A 13,038-nucleotide genomic window follows, 5' to 3' on the forward strand; every position below is an offset into this window, starting at 1 on the left:
TGTTTGGTATTCATATTAGAAGGTATTTCACGTATAAATACGCCATTTACTTTTAGAAACTTGGCAACAAGGTTCAAAAAGACGCGGGTCACGGAATTCGCATAAACAATTAAAACTTGAGCAACGTGCGTTAGAACATGACGAAATGTCTCAATTGAATGTTTAATGAAAAAGCCTATCACGTTTTAGATATCAATATTATTAACGTGGTTGATGTAAAATATTACCTTCTATTACATCCAAGGATGCGTTGTCTCAGCCTAGTACAATTTTGCTGGACGAAGTAGGTGCCTATATAAAGTTTATAAAGGTTTCGAACATCTTCAAAGTACAAAATGCTAATGATCGATTGTCACTTATTTTCTTTAGAAATTTCAAATTTCGAATGTAAACTTAATTTCTTTATGGACTGCACTTTGATAACCAGCCAGGATTTATAAACAAAACTTGAATATTAGGTATAGGTGTACCAGAATCTCATGGCAAACAAAAATATTGGAAAAGTGTGTTTTTCATATGGCAATTGTCTATGGTTTAATTGTCACCTGTCAAAGAAAATTATGAAATCTGTCAGCCGCTGCAAAATTTTTGTAATCTCTTCTTGACTATTTGTTATTTTTGTGAAAAAGTCGAAAAAGTTCAAGCAAGGCATATTGTTTTCAATGTGAATTGTAAAATAAGGCATAATTCAAAGTCGATCTTTGATTCTAAAGCGCGTCGTCGAGTTGACAGTAAGTTGGACTGAAATGTTTTGATACATTTAGTTTATTACCCAACTGTGTCAGAAGGAGGGTTGTGTTTTTTTATATTATTCTTACTTAATAGCTGCTTTATCGGGGTTTTCAGGTATATCTCACAAATTGGTGCAGATGTTATGACCATGTAAAGAAAATTGAAAAAGATTTCATAAAGCAAGATTGAATAATGGAGAAGATTCCAATTTTTTTCTTTGAAATAAACTTGAAATAAATATAAGTAGAACTAATAATAATTGTGAAATAATCATGAAAATATCTCTACAAATAAATAAGTTACAGGGCCCTAAAGTTGCGCATAACTATTCACGCCATTTTGATCGGTGTATTCACACAGTCATTCGGAGTACAAACAGTAAATCACCCCTGATCCAGCCAGTTCATTTTTTTTTTAAATCTAGCAGTTTTTAATTTTTCAGCTAGGGTCACTCAAGATTCTTTCTTAATAAAATGTAACCTTTTTTTTAAATAACCCTGACCTGGCCATATACAAAAAGAACGGCACCGCCTGTTTCAGTTCCACGCGAAAATATGTAGGTAATTTAAATAATTAATTTCTCAGACATTTCTATTCTCACAGACGATTTATTTAATTTCCAAGACATTTTCCTATGTTAAAAACCTGATGTATAACAACATTCTTCCACCACACATACCTACCTAAAATGTATATTCGTACTTCATGTTCATTAATATTAGTCATAAAAGTAAAAAATTAAACAGTATCAAGATCGTTTATTCCAATTTCCCCAGTATTGCTCTCAACAAAGTTTATTTTCCCTATTTGCCATGAGATTCTGGTACACCTATAACAGACAAATTGCTCATCAGACCTTACAGTTTTGTTGTAAAATCTACCTTATTAGGTATATGAACAAAAGCTGCCTCAATGTTTACTTTAATGTGCTGTCGACTATATAAGGTGTTATTTTTTATACTGATCATACTTTACCAACGCATCTAATAAAATCATACAAATACAACCCAAGTGTTTTTAAAAAAAAATTCAGGCTAGTTTTCGAGTAAAACGACAAAGAATGTTTCGAAAAAAATAAAAAATAAATCATCCTTTGAGCGCGGTGAGTATTTGTTTACGCACTATCGTAGTAGCCGGCCGAGGGCAACGACCGCTGCCACGTGCCGCGCCGCGTGAGTCGGCCATATTGATATCGCTGCCAGTCGCTCCGCGCCCACAGCCCGCGCCGAGCCGCCGATCGGCATGCGGGAGCGCAACAACATAAATAATCGTCCCAGTCCGTCCAATGCGCCCAAACGTATTGCAGTGTATGTGCGAGTTATTACAATGCCGCGCTTGATCAATAACAAAACGCAGGTGAAATTATGTTTCGGGCACACTAACTGGCCGACGAGAAACATTGACGAGTCGAAAACCTTCACACCTTGCTTGTTTGGAGCCGCGCAGCGCTTCAGGGAGCGCAGCCGTATCCTGACTTGACGAGATCCCGTGCGCTTCGAGGACGAAGTTCTGGATTTCAATTTCAATCACCGGCACAGTGCTGGCGGTACCCAGATGCGAGCGCCGCAGACGGCGGCTTTTGCGTAAAAATACGGAATGCCTTATCAAGGAGTTGTTGCCAGAGGGCCACGACCGCGACCGAGTTCTATCGATGGTTATTGCGGAAGTCTACCTAGGTACATACCTACAGTGTGATTTGGACAGATGAGTGCTTGTTTACGCGAAAGGGACTTTTTCCGTAAAAAAGTTAGTGCGCGAATTGTGAATACAACATCCGACGTGGTGTCTAGTGAACAGCAAGCAAGTGTGCAGCCCGAAAGCATTACCTCAATTCGATCGTGGCTAGATTAGACAGTGTTTACGTGAACATTCAACAAAGGCTTGACGTTCAAAATGTATTGTGATTAGTGTAATAATAACCTAGGAACTTTAAATAACAACATTCAAAATAGGTAAATGTGTGAATAAGTAAAATCAATGAATCTAAAGTGTGATGGCAAATCATAATTTAGGAATTAAAACCAGGAAAATTGATCAGTGAGTTTTATTTACAACACCTATTCATATTCAATATTAGGGTGCATTTCCACTGAAGCGAAGCGAAGTAGTAATAGGTATGTACCTATCAATTTTTTATTACGTCTCTAAATAAATTGCGTAGGCATTACGAAACCGTAGATATTGAATTCCAATTTCTATCCTTTTTTAAATTTCTAGTTTAACGCGGATGATTCGCCTCGGTTCGTTGGAAAAGTCCCCCGCTATTACACTAATGAAAATACACTTATTTACCTACTTATGTGGCTAGATTTTGTTTCTCCCAGCGTGTAGTACCTATTAACATGACGTAACATCGTACATACTCACGAGTGATAATTTTTGGTAACGTAGGTTTAGTGTAATCTAACCTTTATGTGTGTGAACGTTGAATGAACGCGCGCGGCCATTGTTCGTACTCGTATGAATGAAATGAGTAAAGAAAGAGAGAGAGGCAGTGAGTGAAGACAGGATGGTTGTAAAAATAATATCTTTTTTTTGTTAGGAAAAGTAAAAACAAAAACTAGCCTGAATTTTTTTTAAAAACACTTGGGTTGTATTTGTATGATTTTATTAGATGCGTTGCTAAAGTATGATCAGTACAAAAAATAACACCTTATATAAGAGTACCTACCTAAAAATATTAAAATTAAGAAAACTTTTTAAAGTTGCAAATTAACTTTCAATCTTTGAAAGCTTTAACAAATTACTGCCAAATTGAAGCATTATGTAGGGCCAGGAGCCCAGGACAGGAAACATTATGAAACGATAAATTGATCTGAACTAAACACAGTTGACGTGTTAAATCATTTTAATGTACCTGTGTCAAAATGTCGGAAACAGCATGTGTAAAAGTTAGACCACAAGTCATGACTTGATACATTACTTAAGTTACCTTGAATTTGTTACATAAAACATTTTGGTTTGACCATGAGGGAATAATGTTTGGGAAATCACAATTATTATTGTGAAAGTGTATTTTGGTTATTCAACGACAATATTAAGGCTGGGTTGCACCATCTTGCTTTAACCTTTAACAAACGTCAAAAATCTGTCAAACTCCATACAAAACCACCGGTTATCGTCAAAGTTACGGTCAGAATTAGGTGGTGCAACTCAGCCTTAGTTTAGTGGTGAGTTGTGACTTTCTAAACTCATAGGTCCTGGGTACAATTTCCAGATGGGACACTTAATATTGATGTAAGTGAAATCAAGAATTTCTGTCTTTGCCGTGTCCTTACCTTACGCTTGGCTTGTCAACAGAATTGTGACATGATTTTACGCATTATTTTGATTCCACGCATCAATCTACTATATAAAAATAAGTCGGGTTTTCCTTCCTGACGCTATAACTCCAGAACGCACGAACCGATTTCCACGGGTTTGCATTCGTTGGAAAGGTCTCGGGCACCGTGAGGTTTATAGCAAAGAAAATTCAGGAAAAATTTAAAGGGGATAAAACGGGATCCACGCGTACGAAGTCGCGGGCGACCGCTAGTGTATGATGAATATAATGATAGCTACTGAAATTCAATCAGCGTCAAATAGTGACACTCAAAGTGTTCAAATAAATAGACGCAACCAAAAAGTTAATAATATAGGTACAAACGAAGTTTCCTACTTTACTGAACTTTAACACAAATGGGTAGGCGCTATGTTTTCGATAACTTAATTAAGTTTGGGACACATTAAGCCTAGGCGCAGACCATCGACTTTTTGTCGGCCGATAGTTGGGCCCGATTCTAATTTGTATTAAGAATCGGCCGATACCAAATCGGTGTAATGTGCGTACCTACTCTCATACATCTCCATACTGTTTAACAGTCTGACCCAACAATCGGTCAACTAAAAATCGGTGGTCTGCGCCTAGGCTAAGCCTCAAAGAGTCAACTTTTCATATTTATTATTATTGCCATGAATAAACACGCAGTTAATTTAAAGTTCAGCTTTATTCTTAACGCGTTTATCCGCTGCCGTAAAAGCCTCATAAAAGCGAGAGTCTACGCCGGGAATGTAATCTGCCCATGTTTTCATAATTGCCCTTTGTTCACCCCAAATAAAGTCATTAACGGCCAAAATAATAACAATATGAAAGTGAAAGGTTCTAAACTATTGTAAAGGCTACAAAAACTATTGTAGCACACATGGAAAGTGTTGCAACACGGCGGAACGCGAAACATTGTTAATATGCATGAGCCAGACAATGAGCCTGCTCTATATTGTCTGTGGCAGACTGATCCTAGCCGAATTAGGCACGGTTACGAGATCTATGGAGGATTGTCTGTGGTTACACTTTTACCAACGTCACTTTGAACGCACTTAACTGGCAGAAGACATTTATAAAGAAGAAGTAGCAAAAGCGCCCCACTTCTCACTGCAAAAAAATCACCTAAAAATAGCTTAATTATTCTTCTAAAAATTTGTTAATATCGCCCATTTGCGACGACACTGTGACATCTCGACATATACGATTTTTTGTTTTACCGAAATTCTGAACCGCGATCTTGCGTTCTTTTATCTCCAAAAACAGGGTATTTGTTACTCCAAAAACAACAATACTATGAGAGAAAGAGACAAAATATTACGTTATAGCGCTGGCTCGTTCGGCGATCTAGTTGGCTTCGACACTGTGACAGTTCAGTTGCCACCTGCGCGTTGAGATGTGAGGTGCTCTTCGTTTTAAAGAAAAACGTGACATCTCGAGGATACCGCGGTATTGATGACAAAGTTAAGTTTTTAAAATATTTTTATTTTATTCGACAATGTGGCACGTCATACTTATCACAGTGTTCTTCTAAAACAAAAAGCAAAGTAAAAGATAAATTATTTATATGTCACGTTATTCTTGTAAGAAAATCGAAGTATCATCGGGACATCTTAACTAGTAACGTTGTAGATGATGAAAATTTTTCCTATATTGGAAATATGTTGTAGGTCATTTGTTGATGTTCTGTTATTGCAGAATACATGTTATTGAAATTGAATGGTATATCTACTTGTCACGTTGTATACGCTAAACAGTAATACTAAACTCCAGATATCATTACAGATGGGGACTAGCAATGCAAAAAAGCAAAGGTTAACATTTGTGGCGATGCACTGCCTGAAAGAATTCCACAACCTAATCCGACAACATGACTAACAGCGCTATGCGAGCGCTGTGAAAGGGTCTCTTTGAGCTACAATAACGTCGGAACTAATATGAGTAGATATAGACTGATAAACATACATTCGTTTTGAAGAATAGTTCAAATACTAGAAATACAGTGCAAATAAAACATACTTATACGACTGTCTGTTTTTACAGACACAACAAGCAAAATATTTTATATTATCATACAATAGCCTTAGATTAGCTTTATCTAAGACGATAGCTAACAAAATTATCTATTAGTAGAAGTATGCTAGAATAGCAATGCGTTGGATGACCCCAGATATTTATTTATTTATTATTATGTAATTATTCAATGTTACTTAGCTGTATTGGCTATGTTTTGCTTTCTGCAAAAAAAGGTATTTTAATGTTTTAATATAATTACAGATCATCAGCAATTGATGGAATTTTATCGCATCTTGCCCAAATTTACTTTGGCGGGCGCAACATTGTTTTGTATAATAATATTGCAATAGGTATAACTATTGCAGAAAAACTACGCCAATAAAATGGCTACATTATTTATAAAATAATAGTGGTTATTTTTTTTCACTATTAATACATTATTTAAATATCTTTTATAAATTTAATTTTAAATAAGTATAAAAAATTAAAAGACCCTAAAAGGTACCAAAATGTCGCTTTTTTGCCATTTTATGCGCCGGAGACGGCGATTTTTGCGTTGATAGTTTTAGGATTAAATTATCATAACTAGTCTGTTAAAAAACATCTATTTACTAACCTAGTAGGTACCTACAATTTTTTTTTCTGCATACATACATACTTAGTACAGTTTTTCTTACTGTGTTTTTTTGTAGTAGTTTACGAGGTTTTACTTTTGAGAGTTTTTCGTTTATTTTGATAAGTATTAGTTTTTAGAATAAGGAAACTTAATGTGAACTTAAATATTGTATGTAGGTATACAACTGTCTGTCTACTTAGATAATATTTTTATAAGTGAAATTTAACATGGCAAAGCGAAATATTCGCCTGTTCCAATAATTACCTTATTTTTACTGATTGTAATGTTAGTAAAATAAAAAAAATTTTTTCAAGATCAACGTTTTATCTAAATAATGACTTATATAAATATATTTTTTTATATCATCTACAACGTGACAACTGAACTTACCATCTTCAAAATATTATTTTTTACTAGAACAACGTGATAAGTTGTCTCTTTTTTTTTCAATCGCTATAATTTCATCAATTTAGACGCAAAGTTATGTCTTACTATAAATATTTAAATTCATTAATAGTTCATCTTTAAACGTTTCATACACAATTAGGTAATCCTAACCTTATTTTAAGAGTTATGGTCATTCAAAAGTTAAAAAGTCGATTTCTGTAAAACCACTGTTTTTGATATATCACAGTGTCGTCGCAAATGGACGATATGCATGAGCCAGACAATGAGCCTGCTCTATATTGTCTGTGGTTACGCTTTCACCAACGTAACTTTGAAGGAACTTAGTTAACCGCCGGCAAAAAACCTAAAGAAGTAACAAAAGTACCCCACTTCCGACTGCTAAGATAAGAATCTCAAAAAAATTGCTAAATATTAGAAATAATTGTTAATAGAAGACAATGAGCTGCTCTATAATGTCTGTGGCAGACTGATCCTAGCCGAATTAGGCACGGTTACGAGATCTGTGGGGGATTGTCTGTGGTTACACTTTACCCTTTTACCAGCGTAACTTTGAACTCACTTAACTGGCAGAAGACATTTATAAAGAAGAAGTAGCAAAAGTGCCCCACTTCTAACTGTAAAAATAAGTATCTCAAAAATAGCTTAATCATTCTTCTAAAAATTGATAATATGCATGAGCCAGACAATGAGCCTGCTCTATATTGTCTGTATATCCCCCCCCCCCCCGTCACAAGTCCTAAGGCACCCCCTGGTACCCCCCAGGATTTTGGGGTTTTACCTACCGATTCGAAGATTGAAAGACAATCGCAGACTTGCCATGCAGATGCGCCAGTGAGTACCAATCTGCGCGACTTGTGTCACCCCCCCATGCTTGGCACTCGGGGCGGACCGCCCCCACCGCCCCCCCCCCCCCCCCCCCTTACGCCGCTACTGCTGCATCCAGCGCCTTCCTGCACTTTTATGAGGTCGTTGGTCTATCTTGTGGGTGGACGCGCACGATCAGACTCAATAATACAGAAATTACACCCCCAGGATTATAAAAACTGAAAATTATGTTGATGCACACATTTATTTTTGTACTATGGATCGAACCCGTGACCTCTAATATAGTTAAGTAGTAGTTCAATACGCGAAATTAACCACTAAATAGTCTTAATATTTTCACTTTACCAATAACCGCAAATGTCAGTTTTTTTCTGAAAAATACAGCCAATAAAGTGATTTAATCAATTTTAATTGCCATTTAAAACTTTCTTGTTATTTGAACGTTAAGTTAATTGATTAATTTATTTAATTTACTTGTTGAAAATCACGAATCAGTTTTGATAGTCTTAAATACCTAATTGTGAAACATCAATCACGATAACTCAAAACATATTTTTTATGTATCTGGTGACAGGTATAACTTTTATTCTCAGTTATTTTGTTATAATAAATTACTTGTAAGTAAAAATTTAACAGCTTCAATAAAATACAAAAAATTTAGTATCTTTTCCGGTTGTAGTTTTTATTTTTGATACGACTGAACATGTTATAAATCCATTAACATCCTTAATAAAATATAGGATAACGTTTACTTACTTAAGACATCGTATTCCAATTTTTGTCACTAGCATAAACTCCAACAAAATTTTTAAGAGCTGATTTTTCCAATCGTGAGATAACTTTCAAGTGAAGAATAAGTTTTCCATATTGAGTTTCAGTATGGAAAATATGTCAAAATACAAGTTTATTCTTCGATTAAAAGATATCAGACGAATGAAAAATCAGCCCTAAATCAAATGAAATACACACACACAAAGACACACAGCACACTTACAGTTAACATAAATAACCTAGCATTACCTAAGCCTTAGAAAGTGCGTGTAGAATCTGGGATCTCCAGATTCCTTGTTCTCAATTTCTCCCAGGGAAATGTTGAACCACGCCCCCGGGCTACATTTCAACTGGCAAGATTGGCAGGGTCAAGACTTAACAGTCAACAACAGGTAGGAACATAACTACTAAGGGTAAGGGCCTATGCACACTAGTTAAGACCCAGTTTCCACCGAAGCGTAGAGAAGAGCGAATCGATGACTCTTTTGTAATGCGAACAGCTAGGGACTGGAATTCGCAAACAGATATGTACGTACCATCCTAGACTACATCTCACTTAACACCAGGTGTGATTCCGGTCAAATACCTGCCTTGTGGGCAGGGCACATAGCTCGTAGAGCTGATGGCCGCTGGGGCAGGAAAGTTCTTGAATGGCGACCACGAGCGTGGGCAGGCCTCCCACTAGGTGGACCGACGATCTGGTGATGGTCGCAGGAGGCGCCTGGATGCGAGCGGCGCAGGACCGGTCTTTGTGGAAATCCTTGGGGGACGCCTTTGTCCAGCAGTGGACGTCTTTCGGCTGAAACGAACGAACGAACCTACCTTGTCAAGTATAAAAAAAAGATGTGTTTGAAATCAACCAGATTTCCGAACTGTATTGAGCGGTGAGGTGGTGTGGAAATAATGAAATCTGATAGTTTATTCGTGTTCAGATTTCGATTACACGAAACACGCGTCAACGGCCTGAAAAAAAACGTCTTCTTGATAATTCTTATAATTATTTATTTCAGTGTCTTGATCTAAATCGAACATTGATGATAGAATTACTTTGTTAGCATGAAACCTATATTTTGGATTGTAATGTAATTATTCATGTCCTATGCCTTTTCCCATTTCATTTGGATAGTAATTAAATAAATTACTATTGCTAGGATTTATTTAACTAACTGCTTTGAGTGTGTCACTGGCTTAACTGCCTGGCCAGAGCTAGACCACTTTCTATGCCTTCCATTTCTTCGGCACTGCTTTTAAAACTCATTAGTGCCATTAAAACCATATAAATTGCCTTAGCACTTTGTAAACAATGCTTGTTATATATTTATAATGACGCAGGTATTAGACACCACTAAGTATAACCTGTTTATTATTTTCGTATTTATTTTAACCAATGAGGTTTAGAATTTCATATATGAAATCTTAAATTAATCCTTCAAGCTCCGCGAATCTAGACACAATAGATAATCAATTGTTATGACATTAATTAATGCCGTCTGGGACTCAATCGGTTAATAGCACACTTCAACTTAATAGTTACAGGATTCCACCACCGCCACTCCTGTATAGCCAGGATTGATAGAATAAGAACATTTTAAAAAACAATCCATGTTGTTAAGTTCATATCACATTCCCTCTCACCAATCCCGATTCGCAATACACATTGCACGCGTTATCAATATCGCTTTAGAAGCCCACTATTATTAGACACGACTGCCACGACCTCGCGCGAACGAATCACGATCTTTACCGAACATCGGTAAGATGGCTACCGGCCGCGCTTGCTACGCCTCTCGCTCGCACGTACCACGAACGAGCGAGCACGCGCTAATCAAAACAAAGCAGTCAATATGTATTGTCAGTACGCGTCACGCAGCCATGGCAGAGCACGATAGCTCCGAAACCGAATCCGAGTGTGATACCAAAGAATTTGTTGAGACCCGACTCCCTGATACCAATGACCAGTTATTTTTAAAGGAGTTCATCGAGAAAATGGAGGTTTTACCTGGGCTGTGGGACACCAACTCTCCGTTTTATACGAACCTCAGACAGAGACGTAAAGCGATGGAAGAGCTGTTGGTGATATACAAACAAATTAAGCCACGCGCGACCATCGATGATGTAAGGAAGAAGCTCAACTCCTTGCGGTCGAATTATCGAAAAGAAGTAAGAAGGATCGCAAGCAGTAAACTTTCTGCCGAGAGTGAGGACGACGTTTACAAGCCGAAGTCGTGGGTTTTCTACGCGTTGCATTTTTTGGGCAAGATTAAGCCAAAATCTACGGTGAGTTTTTTCTTATGTTATATTAATTACCTACTAAGGCTGAGTTGGACCACTTTATTTTAAACGTAAAAATAACATTAACCGGTGCTTTTTGTATGGAGTTTGACAGAGTTTTGACGTTTGTCAAAGTCAAAGTAAGATAGCAACTCAGCCATAATCTATTTATGTGAAAATGATTCTGTGTCTACATATTTCATTTTATATTGTTATTTTCGTTGAAAAAAATACAGTAAAATATGTAGGTACTTTAAAATGTTTGCAACGAGTGACCAAATATGTATCTTAGGAAAATCGGGTGCGGGTAAAATTTTATTATAATTCAATAACGTCACCACAACGTCATAATTTATAACTATTTGTGATAAACAAAAAAAATTAAAAACAACAAAATTAGAATTGCTATTTTATCGAGTCAAAACAGTAATGAATAAGTATCATAAAAACTCATATTCGCCTCTAATAAAAGGTATTTCTTCCATTTCAGACTTCTCAAGAAAAAGAACAAGAAAGAGGTAATGAAGATAGTCCGCCACCAATCAAAATAACACGGACAATCCCCGCGATGTTAATTCAAAACGTTCCTAACTCATTACCAACCTACATCATACCTCAGTCCAACAGCAAACCTAGTTCCTTTCCATTACCCCAGCTGATTTCTCCCACAACAAATACTGGCAACACCTCTAAATCAGTTTTAAATCCTACACCTATATACAGGTCGCAAGTAGAAAATAAGGATCCAGTAATGCCTCAATTAAGATTAATATCTCCCACGCCTCAGCCAAGCAACTCTACTAAGACAATAATAAATCCAACAGCGATATACTGGTCACACAAACTGGATAATATTAAGGATCCAATCCAAAAGTTGTTTGCTGAAAAATATATAAACGAAATTTTATTCCAAGCGCAGCTAGGGAATTTGGCAGGACCACCTGTTATACATACGATTTCGGATAATAAGTAGTTTATTTTCATAACAATTGATCTCCAAAGTCTTAAAAGATCTATGTCAAAAATCGTGTAAAACTACTGATTTTAACAATGTGCCTTCAGTAGTGGCAGAAGAAATTAATCACCATAATCACCATTAAACAGCTGTTTATGATAAACTTTTATTAATGAGCTTATTTTGATTTTTGAATTTTAGGTACCTAGATGCTAAATTACTTTGTAAGCGCACACCGTTGATTTTTCGTCGGCCGATAGTTTAGTCGGGCAGTTGATCAGTATGGGCATGTATAGGAGTGCGCACACAGCACACTACGCCGATTCGATTTGGCCGATTCTTCATACAAATTAAAATCGGGCACAACTATCGGCCAACTAAAAATCAACGGTGTGCGCCTACTCTAAGTTGATACAAAAATAAAATAACTTCACGGAAATTCAACATTGTTTAATAGTTTTTTTTAAATAAAGTTTGTATTTTTCTATACCATGGTTTTATTAAATAAACTGCTTAATATTAATAATTCCCAAATTGTTCTTCTCGTAAGTATCCGTCTTTAAATAGAATACCACTGAAAAAGCGCCCATTTTTTTAAGTCCTCCTAGCTTTGAAGGCCTATTCTTAGTTTACCAACTCCTACAGCAATAATTATAATAATTACATGCATTTCTCACAAAACATGTTCGACACAGATGCCTAGTTCAGCTCAAAAACAAAGCATGTCATCAAATAACATGAGAACTTGTACGGGTTAATTACTAGCCTGATTTCCAAATATGCAACTATGTGTCATTAGAAGTTAGACAAATTAAAATCATGCACGCTGCATTTTTCAAGCATTTAGGATTTAGGCCCGTTTCACGTTAACCCTTCAAGTACCAGCGAAATAGGACACACACGGGACTATTCCCACCTCTCGTTCCCACCACTGCAACTCCTGTGTAGCCAGGATCTACAGCTTGACCGCCACAAAAACCCAACTAATGTAGGTCAAGTTTGTCCCGAGGAAAGTTAAACTAGTGTCATTGGACCCGCAACGAAATTAATCAGAAGAACATAAGAGGAGTTCGAAATATGACACAATAGAAATTAATTACGGCGGGTCTCATGCGACCAACTAAGATTCCATGATTTTATGAT

General features: G+C 36.5%; 2 protein-coding genes and 1 long non-coding RNA gene across 4 annotated transcripts in view; all 3 read left to right on the forward strand.

The window, feature by feature from the left end:
- Positions 1-13,038, forward strand: part of LOC135080151 (A disintegrin and metalloproteinase with thrombospondin motifs adt-2) — an 82,487-nt gene that overhangs the window by 29,293 nt on the left and 40,156 nt on the right. The window lies entirely within an intron of this gene.
- Positions 464-1,480, forward strand: LOC135079628 (uncharacterized). Its single transcript, XR_010258842.1, has 2 exons — positions 464-731; positions 847-1,480. It is a non-coding gene; the product is annotated as an uncharacterized LOC135079628 (long non-coding RNA).
- On the forward strand, positions 10,500-11,970 carry LOC135079629 (uncharacterized). 2 transcript variants are annotated; one of them, XM_063974254.1, is made up of 2 exons: positions 10,500-10,894; positions 11,431-11,970. In XM_063974254.1, the coding sequence occupies exons 1-2, from the start codon at positions 10,542-10,544 to the stop codon at positions 11,489-11,491; spliced, it is 414 nt and encodes a 137-aa protein (XP_063830324.1). In that variant the 5' UTR covers positions 10,500-10,541; the 3' UTR covers positions 11,492-11,970. The 2 variants fall into 2 exon arrangements, with proteins under 2 accessions (XP_063830324.1, XP_063830323.1); XM_063974253.1 differs by having other exon boundaries at positions 10,505-10,946.

The sequence above is a fragment of the Ostrinia nubilalis genome, chromosome 17 (genome assembly GCF_963855985.1).
Source record: "Ostrinia nubilalis chromosome 17, ilOstNubi1.1, whole genome shotgun sequence".
In the NCBI taxonomy this organism is placed as follows: domain Eukaryota; kingdom Metazoa; phylum Arthropoda; class Insecta; order Lepidoptera; family Crambidae; genus Ostrinia; species Ostrinia nubilalis.